This window comes from Triticum urartu, chromosome 4 (genome assembly GCF_003073215.2).
Source record: "Triticum urartu cultivar G1812 chromosome 4, Tu2.1, whole genome shotgun sequence".
In the NCBI taxonomy this organism is placed as follows: Eukaryota; Viridiplantae; Streptophyta; class Magnoliopsida; order Poales; family Poaceae; genus Triticum; species Triticum urartu.
Genome location: NC_053025.1, coordinates 514,103,112 through 514,117,586, shown reverse-complemented (window position 1 = coordinate 514,117,586; position 14,475 = coordinate 514,103,112). Strand labels below are relative to the sequence as shown.

At 45.2% G+C, this 14,475-nt stretch overlaps 2 protein-coding genes across 2 annotated transcripts; one reads left to right on the top strand and one right to left on the bottom strand.

Annotated features, from left to right (window-relative positions):
- The first annotated feature begins 4,674 nt into the window (after positions 1 to 4,674).
- Positions 4,675 to 6,853, top strand: LOC125552367 (purple acid phosphatase 3-like). The gene is made up of 7 exons (XM_048715883.1): positions 4,675 to 5,012; positions 5,322 to 5,478; positions 5,588 to 5,695; positions 5,828 to 5,955; positions 6,043 to 6,171; positions 6,252 to 6,319; positions 6,429 to 6,853. Exons 1-7 carry the CDS (start codon positions 4,827 to 4,829, stop codon positions 6,658 to 6,660), a joined length of 1,008 nt encoding a protein of 335 aa, XP_048571840.1. The 5' UTR covers positions 4,675 to 4,826; the 3' UTR covers positions 6,661 to 6,853.
- A 620-nt stretch (positions 6,854 to 7,473) lies between these two features.
- Positions 7,474 to 12,280, bottom strand: LOC125552366. The gene is made up of 7 exons (XM_048715882.1): positions 12,110 to 12,280; positions 11,804 to 12,006; positions 11,414 to 11,486; positions 10,803 to 10,898; positions 10,635 to 10,685; positions 9,895 to 10,269; positions 7,474 to 8,047 (listed from the first exon to the last, which is right to left on the bottom strand). The coding sequence occupies exons 1-7, from the start codon at positions 12,200 to 12,202 to the stop codon at positions 7,697 to 7,699; spliced, it is 1,242 nt and encodes a 413-aa protein (XP_048571839.1). The 5' UTR covers positions 12,203 to 12,280; the 3' UTR covers positions 7,474 to 7,696.
- Positions 12,281 to 14,475: the final 2,195 nt, after the last annotated feature.

Genomic DNA, 14,475 nt, shown 5'->3' with positions numbered 1-14,475 from the left:
ATCGGTGATTTGGATCACGACGAGTACGACTCCATCAACCCGGTTCACTTGAACGCTTCCGCTCGCGATCTACAAGGGTATGTAGATGCACTCCTATTCCCCTCGTTGCTAGAATACTCCATAGATTGATCTTGGTGATGCGTAGAAAACTTTAAATTCTGCTACGATCCCCAACAGGGGGCGCGCCCCCCACCCTCGTGGACAGGGTGTGGGCCCCCTGGTCTTCATCTTTGGCAAGGATTTTTTATTGTTTTTTCTAAGGTATTCCGTGGAGTTTCAGGACTTTCCAAGAATATTTGCTTTCTGCACATAAAACAACACCAAGGTAATTCTGCTGAAAATAGCGTCAGTCCATGTTAGTTCCATTCAAATCATACAAGTTAGAGTCCAAAATAAGGGCAAAAGTGTTTGGAAAAGTAAATACGACGGAGACGTATCATAGCTCCGTGCAGAGCATTGTAGACATAGAAAATTTGCAAAATACATACGAAGCTGAATGTGGCAGATCCGTTGACTAAACTTCTGTCACAGGCAAAACATGATCACACCTTAGTACTCTTTGGGTGTTAATCACATAGCGATGTGAACTAGATTATTGACTCTAGTAAACCCTTTCGGTGTTGTTCACATGGCGATGTGAACTATGGATATTAATCACATAAAGATGTGAACTATTGGTGTTAAATCACATGGCGATGTGAACTAGATTATTGACTCTAGTGCAAGTGGGAGACTGAAGGAAATATGCCCTAGAGGCAATAATAAAGTTGTTATTTTATATTTCCTTATATCGTGATAAATGTTTATTATTCATGCTAGAATTGTATTAACCGGAAACTTGATACATGTGTGAATACATAGACAAAACTCAGTGTCCCTAGTAAGCCTCTACTAGACTAGCTCGTTAATCAAAGATGGTTAAGTTTCCTAACCATAGACATGTGTTGTCATTTGATGAACGTGATCACATCATTAGGAGAATGATGTGATGGACAAGACCCATCCGTTAGCTTAGCATAATGATTGTTAAGTTTTATTGCTATTGATTTATTCATGTCAAATACATATTCCTTCGACTATGAGATTATGCAAGTCACGGATACCGGAGGAATACCTTGTGTGCTATCAAACATCACAATGTAACTGGGTGATCATAAAAATGCTCTACAGGTATCTCCAAAAGTGTTTGTTGGGTTGGCATAGATCGAGATTAGGATTTGTCACTCCGAGTATTGGAGAGGTATCTCTGGGCCCTCTCGGTAATGCACATCATGATAAGCCTTGCAAGCAATGTGACTAGTGAGTTAGTTGCGGGATGATGCATTACGAAATGAGTAAAGAGACTTGTCGGTAACGAGATTGAACTAGGTATGAAGATACCGACGATCGAATCTCGAGCAAGTAACATATACCGATGACAAAGGCAATAACGTATGTTGTCATTACGGTACGACCGATAAAGATCTTCGTAGAATATGTGGGAACCAATATGAGCATCCAGGTTCCGCTATTGGTTATTGACCGGAGAGGTGTCTCGGTCATGTCTACATAGTTCTCGAACCCGTAGGGTCCACACGCTTAACGTTCGATGATGATGTTGTATTATATGAGTTCTATGATTTGGTGACCGAATGTTGTTCGGAGTACCAGATGAGATCACGGAAATAACGAGGAGTCTTGAAATGGTCGAGAGGTAAAGATTCATATATAGGACGATAGTATTTGGACACCGAAAGTGTTTCGGGGGTACCGGGTACATATGGCGTCACCGAAAGGGGTTCCGGGCTACCCACGGCAAACTATATGGGCCTTATGGGCCAAGACGGGAAACACACCAGCCACAAAGGGCTGGTGCCCCCCCCCCCATATGAGCTGGCCAAATTGGAGAAGGAAATGGGAAGGAGGAAAGGAAAAGAGAATAGGATTCCCCCTTCCCCCTCTTCCCTTCCTACTCCAAATAGGAATAGGAAAGGGGGAGGCCGAATTGGGAGGTGCCCAAGTAGGATTCCTCCTACTTGGGGCACCCCCTTGGCTGCCTCTCCTCCCCTCCAACCTATATATATGAGAGGAGCACCGGTAGAACACACAACAAACATTGTTAGCCGTGTGCGGCGCCCCCCTCCACAGTTTACGCCTCCGGTCATATTCACGTAGTGCTTGGGCGAAGCCCTGCGTGGATCACTTCACCATCACCGTCACCACGCCGTCGTGCTAACGAAACTCTCCTTCGACACTTTGCTGGATCAAGAGTTCAAGAGACGTCATCGAACTGAACATGTGCAAAACTCAGAGGTGTCGTACGTTCGGTGCGTGATCGGTCGGAACGAGAAGAAGTTCGACTACATCAACCGCGTTGTCAAACGCTTCCGGTTTCGGTCTACAGGGGTACATGGACACACTCTCCCCCTCTCGTTGCTATTCATCTCCTAGATAGATCTTGCGTGAACGTAGGAATTTTTTTGAAATTGCATGCTACGTTCCCCAACACGTGCCTCTCATGCGGAGGGTCGCCGGCTTGGGAGGGGAAGGATGTCGCCGGCTCGGGAGGGGGGAGGTCCGGCACATATGCCACAGAGGAAGGAAGAGAAGAGATAAAGAGGAAGAAGAAATAAAAGAGGAAGAGGAAACTTACATGTGGGCCCCACATGTAAGTTAACGGGCAAACTAAGGTCAAACTAACGGTTTGTTTAGGTGCGGGCCCAACCTATCATAATCATGATCAACTGATAAAGACTCGACGATTTGGGTTTTTTTGAAACAGCCAACCACCTACTTGGTAGTTATCTGAGAAAAATTAAAAACCGATAGTTTTTTAGAACCCTAGCATGTAAAGTAGTAGTTGTATGCTATTTACTCATTGTGGAACGGAGAAAGTATTTAAAGTGGATATTATTTGAAAGCCCTCATCATATGAACACGAATATGCAAATGAAATATAAATTAGACTTTCGGTTTAAAAGATATAATATATTTAAATTTGAATGCCAAAGGAAATAGCATGGGATGTGGAATGGGCAAGTTTCAACTATTAAAATTTGCACATTTGTGTTCCCAAAAGCTGTCTAAGTGGTCCTCGTCTAAGATAATTAGGCAAATAAAGCACATGCAAAGACCAAACCAGTTTATAAATCACAAGGCAATCAGGCGGCCACAAACTTCGTTCCCCGCAACTGCGTACCACAAATCCTCTCCCTCCCGCTACCGCCTGCTCCATCTGTCACGCACACACGATGCCATGACATTTCAGCGGAGCAAGTTGAACCCGCATATTCCGTTTCGAAAGGAAAAATGCTTCCGCCCGCATGCGCTCGAGAGAGCGTAGTCGTTGCGAGCCTGAGCAAAGATGGAACCCGTATGACAAGCTCTACATACTAGCTTGTCACGGTACAATGGAATATCCAACGTACATGTCGACCCCCTCGAAACATGTACCTCGAATATTCGCACACCGGGCTCGGCTCTGCGCAGGGCAACGTACGTACGTTTGACGCAGAGTAGTCAGGAAGAAAACGGCTATTCATGGAACGATTACATCATTACATACATGCGAAATATTTGGTGCCCGAAATGTTACCCCCCTTTTTGTTCTTTTTTTGCGAAGTGTTATCCTTCTGTGTCACGTAGTACTGATCTAGCACCGCTGCTAGAAGCGTGCACTCACTTTCTTTTCCCGCACGCAACAAAAAGCTCGACGGAACAATACGTAAAAACAGGAAATGTCCGAAAACTGCATGCGGCTGACGGCATGCAGCCCAACGGGGGTAGTTTTGCTACCGTGTGTGTGCACGCTTGTCAATCGCGTTTGCCGGCTGTGGAGTGGTATCATACACCACACGGCAACTTCAACTTTTAACTCGTAGAAGAAACGTATACGTGGACGCTGAGGGTGAGTGAGACAGTTCAGTTCACTTCCCTGGCCAGTTCTTACCTGACCGAGCTGCGAGCTCTGGCCTATCCAAGAAAACGCCGCGATGGATGTACTAGCGAGCCTCAGCCTCATCACGCGCCCAACAGGGCAGCATGATTACATGGACATGTGGTACCAGCCCTACAATAATGCCCGCACATGGTGGACCAAGCTTGGCGTCAGTAAGAAATGAGTCCGTAAAATTGCACCGGAGAGCGGAGATCCACGAAACGGAATGGCCCGTACGTAACATGGTTTACGTGAACCCTATACTATACTACTACTATAAGCTCATCGTGGTTTACGTGACGGGAAAACGCATCCAAGTCATGAGCGATCGAATCGGATCAGTCGTCACCACCCGTGCAACTAGCCGCGCGAATCTCCCCAATAACACAATGCGTGCCACATGGAAGGGTGACATGGATGCGTTATCCCGTCGCTGTAGATCAACAGCAACCCCCAAAAAAAACAAGATGATCGTGGCCGTCTCAAGCGCCACAAGTAGAGTAGCAGGTAGCACAGAAGAAAGCAGAAGGCCCAAGGGCCCAACCGGAAAAGAAAGGCTGGCTACGCGCCAATTGGGCAGGCAGAGCCAGACAGTGACATGCAATGCAATCTCCACGATCTCGCATCCTTCCTTCCCTGCTCTCCTCGCCCGCCTCCTCTTTTCGCTGCGATTATTACGCTTGCAAGGCACCCAATCGGCGTCGTGCACACGCTGCCCGTCGCTTTCTTAACCATCCCAGATTCCCAGTGAGCAGTGGTAACTTGCCGTGGTGTCCCTCCTCGCCTCGATCGTGCGCGCGTGTGGGCGTGGCCGCTATATATCCGCGCGCGCACTGGCCATCGCTTTCTCGCTACACCTTTGTTAACCAACCGCACTGCCGCCGTCCCCGTCTGCCTCCGGCCAGCAGCCATGGCGAGGGGTTCCATGGCCGCGGTGCTCGCCGTCCTGGCCGTGGCGGCGCTCCGGTGCGCGCCGGCCGCCGCGGAGCTCCCGCTGGTGGAGCACCCGGCCAAGAACGACGGGTCGCTCAGCCTGCTCGTCGTCGGGGACTGGGGCCGCAACGGCACCTACAACCAATCCAGGGTCGCGGAGCAGGTGCGCGATGATCCTTCCTAGGCCCGATCTCCTCTTCCTCTTGGTTCGCCAGTAGGATCGTACTACGGCTTGAGCTCGTAACCGCGCGCCGCGGCAGGGTCGTTGCGATTGGGTGGATGGGGGAGGAGTGGAGGACTGGGGAATGAAAACCGGCTGGTGGTTGGTCCACTTGGCATTTCGGTTATTGTTTATTGGATTGGAAGGGGTCGTCTTGATCTTCTGCCTCCTTCGTGCGTGCGTGCGTCTCCGAGTTTCGCGGGCAGAGCTGCTGCTATGCTGACTCATGGGGATTCTTCGTTGTTGGCGCAGATGGGGAAGGTCGGGGAGAGGCTGGACATCGACTTCGTGGTCTCCACCGGCGACAACTTTTACGAGAATGGCCTCACCGGCGTCCATGACCAGCAGTTTGAAGAATCCTTCACCAATATCTACACCGCCCAGAGCTTGCAGAAGCCGTGGTACCTCGGTAAGCTTCAGTGATTTTATCATCTCCCTCTTTTTTCAGAGAAATGGGAAGCTTTTCAGTGCTTTCTAACGTGCTGCTGCTAAGGCCTGGACGTTTTTGTTCCTTTCAGTTCTCGGAAACCATGACTACCGGGGCGATGCGCTCGCACAGCTTGACCCGGTCATGCGCAAGCTCGATGAGAGATTCGTTTGCATGAGATCATTTCTTGTCAATGCAGGTACATCGTCATATTTTGTTTGAGCAAAGAAAAAGATTATATTTGTACATTTCTGATTTATTTTTTTCAAAAAGATGTTATACTTGTAAGAACAGCATAAGACTTGACTATCATCCATCCCTGTTCTCTCAGAGATCGTGGAGTTCTTCTTCATCGACACCACTCCATTCCAACTCAAGTACTGGACTCACCCCAAAGACAGTCACTACGACTGGAGAGGAGTGGCGCCTCGAAAGGACTACATAGCTAATCTGCTGAAGGTGCACACGTCGAATAAAGATTCTCATCCATGTTAGTTACAAAGCAAAATAAATTCACATCCCTTTTCCGTAAATTTTACAATCTAGGATTTGGATGAGGCAATGAAGAAATCAACTGCAAAGTGGAAGATTGCTATTGGGCATCATACCATGAGGAGTGTCAGTGACCATGGGGACACCGAGGAGCTCCTGCAATTGCTTCTTCCAGTCCTCAAGGTAATTCATAAGTAGCCTCATTATTAGTTTTAAAAAGCCCAGAAAAAGAATCGTTTTATGACACTTTCATGCCCTTCCAGGTTAACGGCATCGACTTCTACATCAATGGGCACGACCACTGCCTGGAACACATTAGCAGCAGAGACAGGTTAACAGCGTTTGATAAACATTGTTCTTTTCAGAACAGAGCAGTAAGGCGTTAAATTCACACTTGTTGAAGTTGTCTAGCCTTAACGCATGTGCTTCTGTTGTACCAGTCCAATCCAATACTTCACTAGCGGAGGCGGTTCAAAAGCATGGAGGGGAGTCTACCAGCCAAATGATGATAAGATCCAGTTCTTTTATGATGGGCAAGGGTTCATGTCCCTCCAGCTAAACCAGGACCAAGCTGACTTCATCTTTTATGATGTTTCTGGGAAAGTCTTGTACGAGTTTACCTCGCACAAAACAAACCACTTCCAGCCCTCCATCTATGTCACTGCAGAATGAGGGAGATGCAGATCATGGCAGGAGAATTAGTTTGGTAGCGCTATTTGTGAAAAAAATTGAATGTGCCACTGTGGTAACAGTGGTAAAGGTAATAGATTGGTATTAAGTATGGTGCGTGGTTCAGCGCTGAAGAAATATTAAACTGGCTGTGAATTATCTACAATAAAGGAGCAGAGATGCTCAGTATGGTGTCCATTGGTTCTGATGCATACATTAGTCGCAGGGATCTATTGATGCGATGTGCATTTAGAGAAATATATGCATAAACTCTAATATTGTACCATGCACTCAAAAAATTAAATGAACTCTAGTATCTGGTGGTGACCTTTGCATATTGGTATCAGGATTCAACAAGAGTGCAAAGACTATTTTCTTCAGCTTTCACAAATAAAGGACACTTGTTTGTTTGTGGAAGAGAGAATGCATGGGGATCTGATGAGCTGATATTTCAAAATTTCAAGAATCAATTAAACAAGTTTAAATTAACCAATGGATGGTCTACCACAATGTTTCAGACCATCAGAGAGATCCCCTTAACAGGTCATGCATTAAGTTTGGGTACTCAGATTGCAGAGGCCCCTAACTGCATTTTCAAGTGTTCCATGACACAAATAGTTGCCAAGAAAATATTACTTCAGGCATGCAAATTACAAGTACCAGAATAACTTTGTGGCAAAAACTCGGCAAATGTTGCCAACAAAATATCACTTCCAGACATGCAAACTAAAGTACCAGAATAACTCTGGCAAAAACTCGACAACCAAGAAAATGGCAACCAGCTTGAGAGGTAACAGGCTAACAGCAGATAGAACGTTCTATAAAACAGAATAGGTCTATACTAAGCCACATGAAAGCTGTCTGAAATACATATATCAAGGAACGGTCTTCCATAATGTTTTAATACCAGCGAATCCATCTTAGAAATTACCCCAATGAGCAACAGTTAAATCCAAAACTCTCCACGGCCACATCAGACGTAATGCTACCTAACGCCATTGTTATGTTACTATAATTTTAATTTTTATAAGGGCAGTGTTTAGTTCCCTTCACCACATACCTGGGTGGGCTCGGAGGGATCTACAACAAAAATGGTTCCGTTGGACAGCCAATTTGGCAAGAATATCGACAACTTTCTCCTCAATTCTTCTGAATAATTCTCCCACATATCAAGTGCTAACACAACATCATCCCATTCAATAACAGAATCCACACTGCTATATGATCCAAATATGGTTTGTGCAAGTCCATGGTTACACAGTAATGGAAGTTCCGTTCCACTTGATTGCTGTACTTGTATAGTAGGGTAGCAAACTGTTTCTGAACCACCAGTAGTCTGGTTTCTCCTTGCTGCCAGCTCAGGTGCTTTCCAGTAGTAAAATTGCACCACCTAATTAAGAAATTTGAAATGAATGCAACTCAATTAACAGAAAAGATGTCAGATGTAACCTAGTTGAAAGATGTAGGTAAAAAAACTATCGTTTGTATCAAAAAAATTGTTCATGATATTGATCGGTGTCAACAAGCACATTCACTGAGCAATAAACTGATACTTTAAAATCAAGTTCTACAATCCACAGTGACGTTGGAGTAATGGCAGGATAAACTTGCAGGAAATGAGTGGCCAGGAAAAAACATTCAACAACTTAAAAGGGATAATATGATGCACTTGATAAAATTTCTTCACATATTCTTCAGCAGTTTTGGCATCCCTTGGGTTAAGTTTCTTTGGCACATATACTATGATAAAACAGCCTTATTGACTTAGTTTAAAAGGGTCTTTTGGTAGCGATGTTCTTAAGCATTTGGATCTTTTCAAGCTTCTGATCGGTCTTCTACATGCATGAGATGGAAAAATAAATATTCCAGAATTGCATGACTAAACTCAGCTTTAGAAGAAGATTTTCATTAGGTTCACTGATTTACAACAGAAAATCAACTAGTCCCAAAACTCTGTAGAAGTAGACTATTTCTTGGAACTTCAGTACTTTACTATCATCCACTTTCTGAAATGGGTTAATTGGATCTATGCCACTGCAACTTTCATGAGTTGGCAAAATGCCATTACAATTCCGCACATTGGAAAAATGCCATTACAATTCTTTCATCCTCCTCTATATGCCATTATGTTAAATTTGAGACACAAATACCCTTGTATTACTCCTTTCACCCTCCCCTCATGTTCTTCTACCAAACTGACCTGCCATTAACTCCGGCGAGCATGGGGCCGTGCGAAAAACAACTTCCAGCACCGACCATGCATACTGTAGGTGGCCGCGCGACTTCGTGGACGGCACGGGATGGGTTATGCAACCGCTGCAGCCATCTCCCACGAGAATGCTGCCTCGGTCGTCATGTACGCACAATTTTTACAGACTAGATAGGGTGTCATGTCGCGCCGGCAGGACCAAACTTTCGCATGCATGTGTCTTTGGCTGGCGGCAAATCAATTAGCTAGCAAGCGTGGCTAGCTTTGCACATGAGGAATTAATCAACAAATCAATCAGCTATATAGCGTGGATAACTTTGTACAGGAGGAATTAATCATCTTTGTTGTCTGCTATGTACGTGCGTGTTGAGGCCAATTCAATCCGTCGACCATGGTGCTGCAGGACTAGCAGGAAGGAAAGATGCTTGCCCGAGTTAATGGCACACTTGTCAGTTTGGTAGAAGAGAAGATGAGGGGAAGGTGAAAGGAGGAAGACAAGGGTATTTGTGTCTCAAATTTAACATAATGGCATATAGAGGAGAATGGAAGAGTTCTAATGGCATTTTTCCAATGTGCAGAATTGTAATGTCATTTTTCCAACTCGTGAAAGTTGTAGTGGCATATATCCAATTAACCCTTGAATTAAACTTTTTTGTGCCCTTGTAACATGGATTGCCAAGAAGATTGGTTTCACCTACTCTTGACATGTAACTTCAGCAAGGGGCTGTTGGGCATTCACCAATAAGTACTCCCTCCGTCCCAAAATAAGTGACTTAATTTTGTACTAGCTTTAGTACAAAGTTACTACAAAGTTGAGTCGCTTATTTTGGGACGGAGGGAGTATGTTATAACAAGCCAAATTATCATTTATCAGCGGCAATGAGACAAAGCTTCTTTATAAAAAACTATTCGCTCCTCACTGCTGGCATATCTTGTTTCAAAAGAATATATGCATATGATCCTATTGCTCTTAAACTGACTGCAGAATCAAATCCACTCAAAAAGGAAAGTATGCAGAATGCGGTTACCTGAAGAGCGTGCAAGCTGTTGGCAAATATCTTCCCAAAGACATCATCTGCCCTCCCAATTCGCAGTGGCTTCCCAAGCAACTCTATGGGGTCATCAGCTGGTGCAGCACATGTACTCTTGCTGTCTTTATCGCTGCTTGCACGAAAACTAAACCCAAGAATGCGTATTCTAGCACATCGTATGTCAAAGCCAGACTGATCATAGGAAAACCAGTACATGTTATCTGAGGCTGGCAAAGGAATGTAAGAGTTCTGATCAGCTGGCTCATAGCTCAGTGATGTCTGGGATAGAAAACTAAGGAGCTTTGGATCCTCATCAAAAGAACTATCTCTAGTGAACCAAAGAGTAAGTGTCAGCCTTTCACCCTCAGTTACCTGTAAAAGATTTGCTATAGTTTGTTGATAAAAAGAAAAGTTCTTGTGTAAAACGTCAAAAGACTGAGAATATTTTGAGGAAAAAACAAAGGCTGCCAATGAATTGAGTTTTGCAAAGCCTATGCAAGGGAAAATAGAAAATATTTGACCATGAAACAATTAGTTCGCAATCAACCGTTGCTACAGCTGACTTTAACACATTTTCCCCATTTTGTTTCATAAATAGAAAACATTAAAAATAATAGAGAACTTTTATTGTATCTAAATAATGGCACAAAATATGATAACCAACATTAGTGAAGGAGAATAGGCGTGCATATACTACAGGAAAAAAAATCTGATCCACACAGAAAACAGAAACGTACCTCATCTACACAATGGACATTACGATTATCAGCAGTGTAGATGACAGCATCCTGAAAACAATATTAATTGACAGAAAATGAAAGAAATCATCCAATAGATTTTAGCCGGTGGAAGATAATATCCACATCAATGATTCTAAAAAAATGCATGTAGTGTGTGCTGCTTACACCAGCAACTGGAATAACAGAGGAGGGTTCACCATCCTGAAACTTCAACAGTCCACCCTTAAAGTCCTTTCCATGATTGTTCAAGTAGCACACAGCCTTTATAATTGAATCCAGAAGAGGGAAATAAAGTCAGCATGAGAAAGATCACATCTAAAAGAAGCAGAAAAGTAAGTGATCGGTGTGGGCAAAAACTTATAAGTGATCATCACAGCAGAACTAAGAAAACCTCTCCATGTTATGAATGGCTTCAATATCTAATCACAATGATAATACACAGATCGAAGCATATTTTCAGTGTGTGTTGGTTCTTAACAAACTCATAGTTTCATGGCGGTCATTTCTTACATTGTTCATGAAATTGGCAAGTATTTGCAACAGTCTATTAATGCAAAGCAGGATACATAATGGAATGTTTTTGTTTTACAGCAATACTTAACAACATCTTCCTTGCTTATAGTTCGCCAACAAGTAGGCAAATGGGAACTGAATCAACCAAAATGACAGTTAAGCACTAAGAGCTATGTGATGGCACTGACTTGGAATTAAAAACTCGAGATACAAGGAGAAATCATGCAAACTGACTGAATTCTCCAAATCAGATTGGTCCTCACCGTGAAGGCTCTTTGCCTAAGATAAGGTTTGTTGTCGTCACTGTGCCATCCAATAGAAGCCCCCTTGCACCAACTGCACGCCAAATATAGAGGTTTTGAATAAGGAGAGCATTACAGTGTCAAGTTATGTCAGGTCTCCTACATAAACTACCTTCAAGGTTTATGCGCACCATTAATAAGGTGACAACATTTTTTATAAGGTTTATTTATGCATTCGTATAAAGTTAGTGGAGTCATGGGGGCAGCTACAATGCAAGGTGCGTATATGAGGGTACTATAAGCATATATGTAAAATTGACTTGCCCCAAGGAAACATGCTGATACCAATGTGAAACTAGTAGGATCGACCAGACAGAATGGCATGAAAGAGGTGATGCGACTGTTCAGCACCTGACTAGTCCGGTGAACTCGACGAAGAGGTCGAAGTGGCAAGAGAAGAAGGACTCGACGGCGTCGCGGAGTCGCTCGCGGATGGGCACGAAGGGGAGGAGTAGGTGGCCACAGCCGGTGGCAGCCAGATGCGGCAGCGATGTAGACACCACCGAAGGCCGGTACCCCGCCGTCCCGCAGCTCCGGTGCACGAACTCCAGCTCCTGGACACGGTGGCCACCGTATGAGACGGTCGATTCGGATCGCAACAAGCTGGAGTTTGGGGCTCGGAGGAGGAGGGTTTAGGGGGAGGAGCGTGTGATATACCTTGCAGGTCTCGGGGGAGAGAAATCCAGGGAGAAGGAGGCGGACGTTGTCCTCGGTGGCGGTCGGCGGCGGCGAAGCGGCGGCGGTGGCCATGGTTGGAAGAGACTCGGAGATGTGGAGGGGGGAGAGGACAGACCGTGAGATCGGTGGGCCCAGAGGAAGAGGCCTTTGACTACGCTGACTACTCTGTCGACGAAATTGAGCAGCTGTTCAGCTTGGTTTTTTTTTTTTGCCAATGGCATACCATATTTTTTTTAGAAAAGAGCAAAATATTTATAAGAGACCCACGATCGATGCGAACATCAATCAACGGCAAAATTGAGCATGACTTTGTTCGAGGCGCACAGGATGAAGGGATATACAGTAGTCGCTCATTTACGGCAAAACATAGGGTGCCCTATGGAGGTTGATCAATCCTGTCCCTGTAGTCCAAATCTAGGCCTTCTTTGATTTGGAGAAATTTTATAGGATTTTTAGAGGATAGAATTTTTGTAGAAAAAATTCATATGAAGTTATTTGGTTTGTAGGAATGGATTCCTATTCCTATATAGGATAGGAATCAATCTTTCATATTTAAAAAAAAATATTAGCCTAGACTCGATGGAAAAAAATTCTATCCTACGAATCAAGTGACATCTTTTTCTTTATAGGAAGTGAGATGCATGTCACATCATTTATTATGATTTTCTTATTCCTATGATATTTCTATTCTATAAACCAAAGAAGGCCTCCTGAGATGATACGGGATCACCGTATCATCTCATATCCACCCTAGAGATTCAGTCATGCATCAACTAGCGGTCCTACTGTGCGTAAGGCTGGTTGTAATGGGGAGTATCATAGACTAGTATCATGCATGCATAGTATCATATATTGGTATCATAGAAGACTACGTTTATTGCCATGCATGACACCAAGTAGCACATCATTTAATATGATACGGTATCATAATATGATACTTAAGTCTCTTTTTCTTCATTTAATACTATGTCACCTCATCAAAATTACTTAGTTGGCATATATGATACTACCTATGATACTCCCATTACGGGCATCCAAATGTCCGTGTCATGACTCCAGAAGATGGGATCCGCCTCAAGAAGTCGCTTTGAAAAAGTGAAAGGAAGCAGCTATGGGCCCCACCTGGACACGTGGTTCGCAGGGGAAGCGGCTGATGCGCGGGCGTGATCAGCCGGTTGATTTTAAACCCTTTCCTTAATGGATAGGAAACCTCCGGAGCACCTCACCCCCGGTTACAAAACGCACGCAAACAAACCAGCCATACCAATTTTCACACCACGTACGCATCTGCCTTCGTCTTCCAAAACCCCTCCAGCAATACCGTACCACATAGCGCCGCCGTTCCATGGCCACGGAGGCCATGGCCGGCGCCGTGAGGGACCTGGCCGCCCTCTCCATGCGGTTCCTCCTCCACCTCGGCAGCAACCAAACCAACCTGGCCTTCTCCCCGCTGTCATTCCACTACGTCCTCGTCCTTCTCGCTGCTGGTGCCACGGGCGACACCCTCAACCAGATCGTCTCCTTCCTAGGCCCCTCCGGCGGCATGGCGCACGCATCCCTCGCCTCCCATGCAGCCTCTGCTTTCCTCGCTCGGGGCAATGGCTCGGAGCCCGACGTCCGGTGCGGCGTAGGGGTTTGGGTGGATTCGTCGCTCCAGCTTAGGCCTGCCTTTGCAGACATGGTCACCTCCCAGTACAATGCCACAGCTCAAGCCATGCCTTTCCAAGAAAAGGTGATTTATCTATATGAGCAATATGATTTACTTCTGCTGTTATTGCAAATTTTCTACTGGCTAGATTTGATCATCGCTTATCAACTCTTTGGTGTGTCCAATCTCTAATGAAGCCTGACAAGGCGAGAGTTGAGATCAACCGCTGGTTCGAGGACAAGACAGGCGGCCTGATCAAAGAACTCATGCCGGAGGGCCTGTTGGAAATATGAGCAAATTACTACGAGATTTAATCCGAATAAATAGGAAATAGATCATGACAGCAATAGCAGAGATTAAACTAATCATGCGAACTAGCATAGTAGATGAACATATCACATCTAGGGCACATACTAGAAACATGAATTCTACCACGATCTCGAACAGGAAGGATATAATCACATACGGTGCAGCGGGAGCAGCACCACCGGCGTTGACGTTGTCGCCCATGTCGTCGAGGATGAGGTTGCCGAGGTCGGGGAAGAAGTCGTTGTTCGCGAAGTCGTCGCTGCCAGCAGTCGCGCGAGTGTGCTCCCCAAAAACCTGATCGTCCCTCTCCCGTACAGGATCACGAGAGGCGGGGTTCCGGAGGCCTGCTGTCCCTTCTCCCGGTGCACGCCGAAAGGAGGGATGGAGT